The sequence below is a fragment of the Mustelus asterias genome, chromosome 3, assembly GCF_964213995.1.
Source record: "Mustelus asterias chromosome 3, sMusAst1.hap1.1, whole genome shotgun sequence".
NCBI classification, from domain to species: domain Eukaryota; kingdom Metazoa; phylum Chordata; class Chondrichthyes; order Carcharhiniformes; family Triakidae; genus Mustelus; species Mustelus asterias.
Window position 1 is genome coordinate 9127414 of NC_135803.1, and position 13412 is coordinate 9140825.

At 42.2% G+C, this 13412-nt stretch overlaps 1 protein-coding gene and 1 pseudogene across 1 annotated transcript; both read right to left on the bottom strand.

Annotated features, from left to right (window-relative positions):
• Window positions 1-2493: 2493 nt before the first annotated feature.
• Window positions 2494-3256, bottom strand: LOC144485359 (ERO1-like protein beta pseudogene; annotated as a pseudogene).
• Window positions 3257-4586: 1330 nt separating this feature from the next.
• On the bottom strand, window positions 4587-11579 carry LOC144482822 (extracellular calcium-sensing receptor-like). Its single transcript, XM_078201689.1, has 5 exons — window positions 11322-11579; window positions 9279-10112; window positions 8208-8435; window positions 5600-5723; window positions 4587-5500 (listed from the first exon to the last, which is right to left on the bottom strand). The coding sequence occupies exons 1-5, from the start codon at window positions 11577-11579 to the stop codon at window positions 4587-4589; spliced, it is 2358 nt and encodes a 785-aa protein (XP_078057815.1).
• Window positions 11580-13412: the final 1833 nt, after the last annotated feature.

Below are 13412 nucleotides of genomic sequence, written 5' to 3' on the forward strand. Positions count from 1 at the left end.
AAAGCCTACCCAAGAGTCTTTCGTTACTTTCTGAATTTTCTCAATGCCAGAAATGCTAAGTAATACGTTCAATATTCTGGCCAATTAAAACCATGGCAAAAGAAATGGATTAACTAATCAAGATGAGACAAGTTATTGTAGTCATCACAAGACGCGTGATTTCGTGGTACATCGAATAATAACATTTTACACGTTAGAAAATCACAAATTGGGGGATTTCCTGAATAGCAGGATAGCAGAAAACGAGACATAATTTCTACATCTTAAAATTTGCTCAAGGGATGAGAAAGTGATGATTGGGATATTAGAAATAGAGGCGTTGAATGGGCCCTCAAGTTCTGCTGTGGGGAAGCCTCCCATAGAAACGTTTTTTGTTCATGCAATCACATATTAACAGAATGATACAGCGCAGAAGGAAGCAATTATGACGAAGTTCTCTCGTACCATTGTGGTTCAAAATATAATTCACACTTGCATTTTAGTAGATTAGTCCAGCGCAGCCTATAACTCCAGGTTTATACATTTCCTAAAGGGTAAGGTTGGTGGCCAGTAAAATCAAAGAAATCCAAATATGTGATGAGTTCAATAAAAAGAGCTGCATCTTTGTTCCATTTGGAGATACGCTAAGAATCTGGTGACCTGCAGAAGTACAATTTCTATTGGAATCATGTAAAGGTTATTCACAATTCGTAAGCCAGGCATGGCTAACCTGCATGGATGACTAAACTGCTAGGAAAAAGGACCCTGACACTTCTTTTGAAATTGTTAATGGTTGAAAATTACCAATCTCAAGAATCTAGACCAATAATATCTTTTGTCCAAGTCAAAGTGGGGAGGAAGCTGTAAAGCAACTACAGCATGATTTCGGCAAACTTAGTGAATGGGCAAGAACATTGGCCTATGGAAAATGTGGAAAAATGTGAGGTAGTTCACTTTGGTAGAAGGAACAAATGCGGAGAGTATTTCTTAAATGGCAAGATATTAGAAATTGTAGATGTACAAATGGCCTGGGTATCCTTGTCCATAAGTCACTGAAGGCTAGCATGCAGGTGCAGAAAACTATTAGGAAGGCGAATGGAATATTAGCCTTTACCACAAGAGGATTTGAGTACAGGGGTAGCGAGGTTTTGCTTCATTTGCATAGAACTTCATTGCATATAACTTCATTGGTTAGACTGCACCTGGAGTACTGTGTGCAGTTTTGGTCCCCTTCCATCAGAGAGAACAAATAGGAAGGAAGGAGTGCAACAAATGTCCACCAGATTTGTTTCAGGAATGACAAGACTGCCCTATGAAGAGACTGGGCCTTATACCCCACCGTTTCAAAGAATGAAATATGACCTCATTGAAACCTACAAAATACTTAAAGGAATACACGGGGTAGGTGCAGGTAAGCCGTTCCCTTTGGTTAGGGAGTCTAGAACCAGGGGACACAACTTCAAAGTAATGGGGTTGTCACTTAGGACGGAGAGAAGCGGGATTTTCTTTACACAGAGGGTTGTGAATCTTTGGAATTCACTACCCCACAAGGCTGTGGAAGCTCGGTCATTGACTATGTTTAAGCAGAGATTTAAAGATTTCTGATTGACAATAACGTAAATAGTTATGGGGATAGTGTGGGTAAAAGGCATTGAAGTTTCCGATCAGCCGTGATCGTATTAAATGGCGGAGCAGTCTCGGCGGGCTAAATGGCCTATCCCAGTACCTATGACGGTTCTGTGAAAAAAGAGATCATTGGACGTCGTTTCTGGACTCTGGACACACGTGAAACAATAATTATTTATCCAGTAGCCTTTGTCATGTAAAGCCACCATTTTTTTCAATTCTTCCCTTTTAATGTATGAGTAAAAACTGAGGCTACCTCGTCTCGTGTTGACTGCGTGTGAATAAACTACTCCTCTTGAGTTTGCCCAATGTCGAGTTTGCTACGAAGTTGTTAATAGCAATTGTATCACACCAAACCCGAGAGGTTGGGGATGCACCACCGCTTATAACGGGGAAATTCAAAATCAGAAATACCTTACTGTTTCGGGATGGGTGGTAAGAGGAGAAATCGGGGCTATTTAAATTAGTCATCCTCTTAACTCACCTGATGAAGGAGCAGCGCTCTGAAAGCTCGTGATTCCAAATAAACCTGTTGGATGTTATCCTGGTGTTGTGAGATACCACATTATCTCCACCCCAGTCCCACGCCGGCATTTCCACGTCATTTTTGTAAGAGATTCATCAAGAACATTCAGAGCACTTCATTGTATCAGACTCACAAGGGAAGTCTATCAAATGAAATGTTAAAATGTTTTTCGATATTATCAAACGAAATTCATCCCTTTACCTTTCAACTCAACGCAGTTCAAGCCAATGCAAAACCGTAAAGCAGCACCTCGATCCCTGCAGGATCTAAAGTTTTGTTGAGTGCCAAGAACTGGGACAATGTTTTTTAAAAATCTCTACCTAGCACCCATCTTCATTGTTTCTACAGGACGTCTTGTCTTCTCACAGCATTTGGAGATACTGTAACTGTTATAACCTTGTTGAAAGCCTGCCGCAGGCAGTCGCAAAGGCGACAATTTCCTGTCTAATAGCTGAAAGTTTGGCAAACAGACTGCTCGGGAAGATTCCTGATTTCTCGCTCAGAAAATAAAATCTTCAGATCCAGCCAAACTCGAGTCTGAAGTCCCCCCCCATAATCACATCCACTACAGTCCATTATAAGAGGGAAATTCTTAAAATTGAACCTAAACTCCTTCCTGAGTGTTTTAGCCTCTTTCATGTTGCCTGCAAACATGGATTTCTCAGCAAAAAATGCACAGGAAATGACTTGGCTTCCTTGAGGAATCTCCAGCAGCTGCTTTTTGCTAATTGTTTCTTCAGTGTACAAGTCGACAACCCAGTATTCAAAATACAGCGCTAACTTGGACAAAGTTCTAACGAATCACTTGTAAAATATAAAAGTTATTCAATCATCTTCGGCCCTCTTCTTTTGTTTCAGTCGAATGAAACCGAGATTGGAATTCATCTAAATTTGATCCCCATCTATTTCTTCCCCACCCATAGTCAAGGAGGTCATTTATTCTGAGCTGTAGATTGATGGCAGCATAGAGTCCAGAAATCAAACCGTTAAATACTACCTTTTTTCAAGGCACAGACCTTCCAAACATTTGTTGAAAGACTAGCTATCTGCGTTTCCGCTGCTCGGTGCTAGTGAATTCAAAGGACGATATACAAAAGGATGCTTGGGGCAGTTTTCTTCGTAGATTCATAAAACTGCATCTTTGAAGTTAGAATCTTAGAATCCCTACAGCAAAGAAAGAGGCCATTCGGCCCATTAACTCTGCACCGACCACAATCCCACCCAGGCCCTACCCCCATATCCACCCACTAATCCCTGAAACCTACGCATCCCAGGACACTAAGGGCAATTTTAGCTTGGCCAATCAACCTAACCCACGCATCTTTGGACTGTGGGAGGAAACCGGAGCACCCGGAGGAAACCCACGCAGACACGAGGAGAATGTGCAAACTCCACGCAGACAGTGACCCAAGCCGGGAATCGAACCCAGGTCCCTGGAGCTGTGAAGCAGCAGTGCTAACCACTGTGCTACCGTGCCGCCCCCAAATTACTATTGCTATTACTACTACTATTAGTTACTATTACAGTCCCAAAAATATAACATCAAAAACAAAGTGAATCGCGACCATATTTTCTATGTTACTATTTATTCCATTACAGGGTAGGAATTATTGTCACGCGCCTTGATATGAAAGTGATCTTCCGCAATTTTAACGGAAGAGCTAAATGTTTCAAACAAACTGGATAACTTGAGCCAGAGACAGAGATATGACACGCCAATGCGTTGATAATAATTTGCAGTATTGTTGCCAACAGCAATTCCTAGTTTGTGTGCACGAGCCCAAATCAAGCACAGAAATCTGTACAGACGCATGAGGGCAATTTTAACTTTGGACGATGGAGTACAACGGGCTCTAGGATTTGGGAAAGGAAGATTTATTTTAAGTTCAAGTCTAAAAGTTAAGTGTTTTCAATTATTCAAGCGACTCTTCACATTATCTGCTCTCTGAAATATCCCTCTCACATGTGTGAATGAATACAGATATGAAATCAGAATTAAATAATCAAGCATCATCATTTAAACCTCAATTATTTTAGCCTCTCTAGACCGGGGCGGTGAAGTTCGATTTAAAATTCACTACAGCAAAGACTAACGTTTACTCTCCGCAAAGTACTGAACTTCAGATCTTGCGCGCTTGAGACGCAGTGCCATGTAACCATGCGATCATGTCAAATGCTTAGAAGTGGAATAGATTAATGCAGAGTTGAATTAAGGAACCACAAATTAATTTTGTGCATGATATGTTTAATAATTATGCGTTAAATCTTAATTCCATAGAGTGCATGTGATACTTCCCGCAAAATACAGTAAAGGAATATTAAAATAAACTTAAATAAGAGTAAAATTGAGCTTAATAAATGAACCGATCTGTAGGATTTGAGCTAATTACTGCAGACAGTTTACGAAATGGAAAACCTGCCAGCGAAATGCGCGCCAACATTTTTATATCGATTTTTAAAGTTGCTTTTCAATCGCTTTACTCATTAGATACTTTTTTGTATTTTTTTCAGGAGTGATCATGATAATATAACATTTCGGGACATAAATGCAAAGTAGCAGACCGAAGCTGGAGGCCAGAATCGCAAACACTTCTACCGCCACGGTGTACTTCCCAGGAGAACTCGTGTAAGCCGGAATAAAAGTTATCCAAACCGCGCAAAAGATCAGCATGCTAAATGTTAGACATTTAGCCTCGTTGAAATTATTTGGCAGCTTCCGGGCGAGAAATGCCAAGACAAAACACAAGCAGGATAACAAGGCGATATAACCTGATACAGAATAGAAGGCTGCAGAAGAGCCCGCGTCGCATTCTAAAATAATAATTTCCCTGTAATGACTTGTGTTCCTGGTGGGGAATGGCGGTGAGATGGTTAACCAAAGGGCACATATTAAACCCTGAATGAATGTTAGGAAGAAAACACTTAGACGCTGCTGTTTTTGACCGAACCACTTCATCCTGTTGCTGCTGGGATGGGTGGCGTTAAATGCCATCAGCACAAGGATGGTTTTAACTAAAACGCAGGAGATACAAAGGACGAATGTAACACCGAACGTCGTGTGTCGTAGCATACAGGACCAATCAGACGGCTCGCCAATGAATGTAATTGAGCATAAAAAACAGCAAATCAATGCTAAAAGAAGGAGGAAACTCAGCTCGGAATTGTTCGCTTTGACTAGAGGTGTTTCGCGGTATCTGAAGAAAATAGCAGCTATATTTATAGCCATGCACACTCCAATCAATGCGAACATCACCAGGACAATTCCCAGGATTTCTCTAAAAGCCAGATACTCTATTTCCTTTGGAACGCATTGATCTTTCCGGTCATTGGACCAGTACATGAGGTGACATTTGATGCAGTCTGTGGAGTCTAAAAAGAAAGGACCAATTAATTAAGAAGTTCATGTTTTGATATCTCTGAAGACGCTTAGGCAAAACTCAATAAAATAATATCCGTATTTCGACTGACCTGCAATGTTACTGATCTCCCCATCCGCACAGTCAGTGCAGTCAAAGCAACAAATTGGTTGCCCTTTTCTCGCCTTTTTTCTTGTTCCAGGGGAACAACTTTCGGAGCACAATGCACGGGGAATCTTCAAGGAAGGAAACAACAGATTATCTACCATGTGATATTGAGAGATACATGTGATTGCATCCTTACACTCAATATCTAGGTCCCCATCGGTAAAATTGAAACTTTATCATCAAGTTGATGATGAAACAAACTAGGGGTAATGCAAGTTGTGAGGAGCATTCAAAGAGGCTTCTCTATCATCATTGCCGGAGGATTTGAGTGCAGGAGCAAAAGTGTCTTGCTGCAATTGTATTGAGTCTTGGTGAGACCACACCTAGAGTATTGCTCTCATTCCCTCAAGAAGGATATGCTTGCTATGGAGGGAGCGCAATGACGGTTTGCCAGATTGATTCTCGGGATGGAGGGATTGCCTTTTGAGGAGGGATTGAGGAGACTGGGTCAATAGTGTCTGTCGACAGTTGAGAAAAATGAGAGATGATCGCATTGAAGCATACACAATTCTTAAAGGCTCCACAGGCTAGCTGCAGGAAGGATGTTTCCTCTGGTTAGGGGGGTCTAAAACCAGGGGAGACAACCTCTGATTGAATGTCTGCCTCTGATCGATTTAGGACTGAGATGAGGAGGAATTTCTTCACTCAGAGGGTGGTGAATCTTTGGAATTCTTTACCGCAGATGCTGAGTTATTGACTATTTTGAAGACAGACATAGATGGAATATTGGATATTAAAGATATCAAGGGATAGGGGGTGCAAGAAAATGGTTTTGAGATAGGAGATGAACCATGATTTTCTTGAATGGCGGAATAGACTCGAGGGACCGAATGGCCTACCCTTGCTCCTATTTCCTTTGTTCTACTGTTCCTAAAATTTAAGTTCAGTTCATTTTAAGGGTCGTTCACGTACTATGTTTTATTGACAAAGTGCTGTCTTACTTTATTAATAATGTAGAAGGTGCGAGATACATCACGTAAAATAGGAAAATAATTTGGCAGAAATGAATGCGTCACCAAAAATTCATTGAACGATTGCGATTTTTCTGTCGTTGTCTAAAATAAGCAAGGTAAAAGGATTGCGACATTTTAAAACAAGCTTGCCGAAAATAATGCATTTGTAAGTGATTTGAAACAGTTATGTAAGTTTTCCCCACAAAGGTTGCGAACGGAGTTCGTGTTTTTCTGGGTCGGCTGAATATGCCCCAATTTATAAAATCTAAATGAGAGCAAACGCATAAACCAAATTCACCGAGAAATATCTGCCTCGGAAACGATGTCTCGCCTTTCCTCTGATTCCTGGGGGTAACATTCTGCTGCAATCTGCAGGACTGGCAACGAAGAGGCTTATCGAATTTCAACATTCCGAGGATGCAGCATTGTCCATAGAATGTCTCAACTGTGTTAAACATTAACCATGAAGTTTACATTTCCTTGAACTAGCCTGTGGACGTCGGATGAATGAATTGTTTGTCTGCATGCGAGGGGGGTTTTGTGATTGATGCACCATCAATCAAGCAAATACTAGTTTGTATGCAAGAACAAATAGGCTTTTATTAGCAAAAGACTTGGAGCACACCCATGCCGATGAACTGGTCCAGACTGAGGCAGGGGATGGGGAGCAGTCACCTTTATACCTGGACCGGGAGGAGTCCTGGGCAGGGCCCGCAGGGACGTGTCCAGGCATGTGACACACACAGGCAATAAGCTAACAGTGGTTTACCACAGTGATAAAATGCTACATAGGATAAAGGAAATAAATACGGAAGACTACTGTTGCTCCCATTACAGTTGGTCAAAACAGTTTTTGAGGAAAAGTCGATACCTGAAACCCGGTTTCGCCGTCCACAAATGTTGTCAGCTCTGCTGGGCTTTTCCAGCACTTTCTGGTTTAATTTCAGATTCCAAGCATTGGCAGCATTTTCCTTCTGGATTGTTCTGGCTCTTTGTTCTTTTTTATTCTTCAACCCCGCTTTCCACCATGTTACAAATTCATCTTTAACATCACGATTCGTAATATTTCAAGTATCCACTGTCGGATTTTGTCAAACAATGCTTTGTAGGCAGCACGGTGGCACACTGGTTAGCACTGCTGCCGCACAGCTCCATGGACCCGGCTTGGGTCACTATCTGAGTGGAGTTTACACCCACAGTCCAAAGATGTGCGGGTTAGGTGCATTTCCCATGCTAAATTGCCCCTTAGTGTCCCGGGATGCGTAGGTTAGAGGGATTAGCAGGGTAAATATATGGGGATAGGGCCTAGGTGGGAATGTTGTCGCTGGAGACCCAATGGGCCAAATTTTGACTGAATTCAAATTACACCATCTGCCATGATGGGTTTCGAACCCGGGTCCCCAGAGCATTACCCTGGCTCTAGTGACAATAACCCAATGACGTAAATCTACGCAGTTGTTTAAATCCAGTTTATTTCCAGTAGATGCTACCTGATTTTAGTAATTACTCCGCTGGGATTATGTTGACGAGTACAATAATTCTGCATTAATAACAATAACATGCAGTAATCCTACAGTCATTTCGAATTGGCAGACGTACCTCCTGGCTATCACCACTCCAGATAATATGCTTCGGATTCAAAACCAGTTCCTCCCCCGGAGGTGCAGACCCATCATAATGTCCAACTATCTTAACTTCAATGCCGCCAGTTGCATTCTTTTGCCAGTTTACAAAGTCATATGCGGCAGCCGGATTGCCGTTATCATCAAAATACACCTTCTCGCCAATTGTCGTTGTGAAATGTAGGGAGTTTATGTAATGCAGAAGCTTTAGAAAACAACAGGACAGATTTTGTTAGGCACTTAACAGATGTAAAGATGGTCATTAAAATTTAAGATGACACCGTTTGAGCAATGTTTCCAAAACGACCAAGTTATGCAGAACTTGAGTTCTGGGCACCACTGTGAGCGCATTGGAGAGAGTGCAAAAGAGGTTTACAAGAATTGTTCCAGGGATGAGGGACTTCAATTCTGAGGATAGTTTGGCGAGGTTGGGACTGTTGTCCTTGGAGAGAAGTCGAGGAGGAGGTTAGTTAAAAATTATGAGGGGGCAGAACAGAGTAGATGGGAGAAGCTGTTCCTGCTAATAATAGGATGAAGAATGAGAGGGCACAGATTTAGTGATTTGCAAAATAAGCAAATATGATGTGAGAATAAACAGCGAGTGCCTTGGGTCTGGAGTGCACTGCCTGGAAGTGTGGTGGAGGCAGGTTCACTGGAAGCATGCAGCATTAGATGATTACTTGAATAGAAACAATGTGCAGGGTACGGGGAAAGGGCAGGAAAATGGTAGTAAGTCATGATGCTCATTTTTGGAGAGTTGGTGCAGACACGATGGGCTGAATGGCCTTCTGTGCTGTAACAATACTGTGTATAACAAGGCTTTATCGATTCATTGTTTACTTTGAACGGCTAATATTTCACTACTGAAATTTAGTAAGAAATATTGCCTCCTACATAAACAAAATACTGCAGATGCTCGACACCTGAAATTAAAAGAGGAATGCTGGGAATACTCAGCAGGCCGGGTAGCATCTGTGGAGAGAGAAACAAGGTTAACGTTTCGGTTCTGCACACTTTCTTCAGAACAATGTTCAAATATATTCCCTACCTGCCACGATTGGAAGTTTGAAACATGTGCACATGTATTATTTTTGAATGGCCCTTTGCCAGTTTCACAGGAAAACATTCTATGAAGTGCGTGTGCGAAAGTATAAACTGCTTTATATACATTGTAGGAACTGCCGTCCAGGGTTTGGTCAGTATAGACGTCATGTACTTCAAACAAAGATTCATTTCCGGTGCATTGAGGGAGTCCGGAAGAAGAAGCCGCATGCTGTGTAGTGTTACCTAAAGTTGGGGAGCATCTGAAGGTCACTTCCCAAAACTCCCTTACTAAACTGTCACCAGGAAACATAGAAAGGTGGAGCCTGAGCAGGAAGTCCTGCAGTCCTGGAACTTCTACCACACGCACAGTAGTCCCGATTGCCCCGGTCAGAAACCTTGGACTTTTATCTGGGGCAATAATATCTGTGGTAATCCAAGCTTCGCTTCCAATCCACTGTATTCCAGTGAGATCTTGCCTTAAAATCTCGTGAAATAATACGCGCATGTCCCCCGATCCGGCAAAAGCCACCACGACTTTTGTGGAAGAAGCTTTTATCACCTGCACGATTTTCGAAATCTTTTCTGCGGGATCGGTTCTGTAAAACGATTCGGAGAAGGCAATGCAAATGCCCAAATTCACGGCAGCTTCTATAAAGGCTTTCATTCCCGAGTTGCCATAGTCATTGCTGCTGCTAATGGTTCCAATCCAAGTCCACCCAAACTTCTTCACAAGTTGCACCAAAGCCCTGGACTGATGATAATCACTTGGTATTGTTCTATAAAATGTCGGATATTCCTTTCTATTACTGAGACAACCGCACGTGGAAAAGTAACTAACCTGCAATCAAACATACATGTAAACAAATGAAACATCACTGGTGTGAGCTTTAAATAAGCAACTTCCGCACTTTCCAATATTCGAATTATTAGGATCACGAATAATAGTTATTGATCAATTATAAATACATGCCTCATGTAAATTGCAAACATGTGCTCATATTCAAGATTAGTGCCGTGATTAATGGCGCTTGCTCAATCAGGACCCAATTGCGAGATTTAGTGACAGAACAAGTTTCCCTTCGTTAACCTGAAGGAAGTGACATAAAGAAACGGGAATAACAGAAGACTGAACTTGCATCCCTCTCTATCACCCTTCAAGGGAAAATCCAATGCACTTTACAGCCAGTTAATTGTTTCATAGTCACAGAGGCATAGAGTCATACAGAGTAAAAAGGCCCTTCGGCCCATCCAGTCTGCACGACAATAACTACCACTAAACGCGCGCTAATCTATTTTTCTCCACTCCTCCCATATCCATGATCGTCACTGTTTAAAATAAACGAACTGGGAACCAATTTGTGACACAGTGGTTAGCACTGCTACCTCACAGTGTCAGGGAACTTGGGTTCGATTCCCAGCTTGGGTCACTGTCTGTGTTGAATCTGCACGTTCTCCCCTTGTCTGCGTGGGTTTCCTCCGAGTGCTCCGGCTTTCTGCCACAGACCAAAAGACATGCTGGTTAGGGTGCATTGGCCATGCCAAGTACTCCCTCAGTGTACGCAAACAGGCGCCAGAGTGTGGCGACTGGGGGATTTTCACAGTAAATTCATTGCAGTGTTAATGCAAACCTTACTTGTGACACTAATAAATAAACTTTAAAATTGGCCCAGCAAAGTCTCCCAAACTCGCAATGACCAGATAATTTACTTTATTTGTTGATGTCAATTGAATGACAAATTTGGCCAAAACGCAACCGTGGTGTCCTTCTACCAATAGTGCCCCGGCTTTCATTAGATCCACTTCAAAGAGAATAGATTTTTTTAACATATTATCTAAAAGATGACACTTCTAGATGTGCATCATTTCCCTCGCCCCGTCTGAACTGCCAGTCTAGATTCTGCGAACTTGAAACCTCAAACTACCCACTCAGAGCAGAGTGCCACCACTCCATTAGGCTGTCACCTAAATATCCACTTAATATATATCCAGCAATTTATTGTTTTGTTCAGATATATGGTAATGGCTGAGTAATGTAGCTGAATCTCACCATTGGTATTTTAAAAGGACTGATTGTTCTTGCCACTGCTATAGACTCTGAGGAACCATCGCCACCAACAATGCCTGGGATGTTAAGTGCCCTCTTGCAGTTATGACCCGCAAACGTTTCTTCCTGCCCATTAACCAGGGCCAGAGCGATTTCTGTTGCAATCTTGGGGGATGCGCAGTCATCGTGAATCCTGTAGCCCAATGTGATGTTCGGGAGGAGTGTCTGGTTCTTGTTTATTTCCTCTATTGAAAAAATCATTGTCTGCACAAGGCGAAACGCCCTCGAATCAAAACTGAAGAACAAACATAGTTAGCATTGAGAGAAGATTGTTCAGGTATCCTGTGCAAAGCTCCTTGCAATATCAGCAAAGGAAGTACATGCAGTGTTTATTTTTACAGCCATTACGTCGGTAAGGGTCGCGGACTCATAAAACATTGAGTTGCTGTGTCGTTTTATTTTACTAATCAATTAAAGCAATTCTCACAAAAGATACCATTTAGGATGTTTAAATAATTAACAAAAGTCAAAAGAAGTTTGCTGTTGTTGTTTTTGGTTGCTCACTTTATCCCATACGAATCACCGATTGCGGGAAATATGTTGCTTCCTGCCGGGATACATTATCGAGTCATAGAGGTTTACAGCATGGAAACAGGCCCTTCGGCCCAACTTGTCCATGCCGCCCTTTCTTTTTTAAAATCCTAAACTAATCCCAATTGCCCGCATTTGGCCCATATCCCTCTATACCCATCGTACCTATGTAACAATTTTTAAAAGATAAAATTGTACCCGCCTCTACTACTACCTCTGGTACCTTGTTACAGACACTCACCACCCTCTGTGTGAAAAAACTGCCCCTCTGGACACTTTTGTATCTCTCCCCTCTCACCTTAAACCTATGCCCACTAGTTTTAGACTCCTCTACATTTGGGAAAAGATATTGACTATCTACCTTGTCAATGCCCCTCATTATTTTATAGACCTCTACAAGATCACCCCTCAGCCTCCTACGCTCCAGAGAAAAATGTCCCAGTCTATTCAGCTTCTCCTTATAACTCAATCCATCAAGTCCCAGTAGCATCCTAGTAAATCTTTTCTGCACTCTTTCTAGTTTAATAATATCCTTTCTATAATAGCGTGACCAGAATTAGAACATAGAACATAGAACATTACAGTACAGTACAGGCCCTTCGGCCCTCGATGTTGCGCCAACCAGTGAAACCAATCTAAAGCCCCTCTAATCTACACGATTCCAATATCATCCATATCTTTATCCAATAACCATTTGAATGCCCTTAATGTTGACGAGTCCACTACTGCTGCAGGCAAGGCATTCCACGCCCTTACTGCTCTCTGAGTAAAGAACCTATCTCTAACATCTGTCCTATATCTCTCACCCCTCAATTTAAAGCTCTGTCCCCTCGTATTAGCCATCATCATCCGAGGAAAAAGGCTCTCACTGTCCACCCTATCTAATCCTCTGATCATCTTGTATGCCTCTATTAAGTCACCTCTTAACCTTCTCTCTAACGAAAACAACCTCAAGTCCCTCAGCCTTTCCTCATACGACCTTCCCACCATACCAGGCAACATCCTGGTAAATCTCCTCTGCACTCTTTCCAACGCTTCCACATCTTTCCTATAACGCAGCGACCAGAACTGTACGCAATACTCCAAGTGCCGCCGCACCAGAGTTTTGTAAAGGTTGCAGCATGACCTCATGGCTCTGAAACTCAATCCCTCTACCAATAAAAGCTAACACATCGTATGCCTTCTTAACAATCCTATCAACCTGGGTGCCAACTTTCAGGGATCGATGCACATGGACACCCAGATCCCTCTGTTCATCCACACTACCAAGTATCTTACCATTAGCCCAGTATTCTGTATTCCTGTTACTCCTTCCAAAGTGAATCACCTCACACTTTTCCACATTAAACTCCATTTGCCACCTCTCAGCCCAGCTCTGCAGCTTATCTATGTCCCTCTGTAACCTGCCACTTCCCTCCGCACTGTCTACAATTCCACCGACTTTAGTGTCATCCGCAAATTTACTAATCCATCCTTCCACACCCTCATCCAGGTCATTTATAA

Excerpts from the sequence above, each read along its gene's own strand:
- LOC144482822 (XM_078201689.1), bottom strand. The coding sequence starts at position 11,579 with ATGATTTTTTCAATAGAGGAAATAAACAAGAACCAGACACTCCTCCCG. Across the intron at positions 5,724-8,207 it reads GGAGTGGTGATAGCCAGGAG|ATTCCCCGTGCATTGTGCTC; the intron begins GTACGTCTGCCA and ends CCTTCCTTGAAG. Across the intron at positions 5,501-5,599 it reads GGAGATCAGTAACATTGCAG|ACTCCACAGACTGCATCAAA; the intron begins GTCAGTCGAAAT and ends CTTTCTTTTTAG.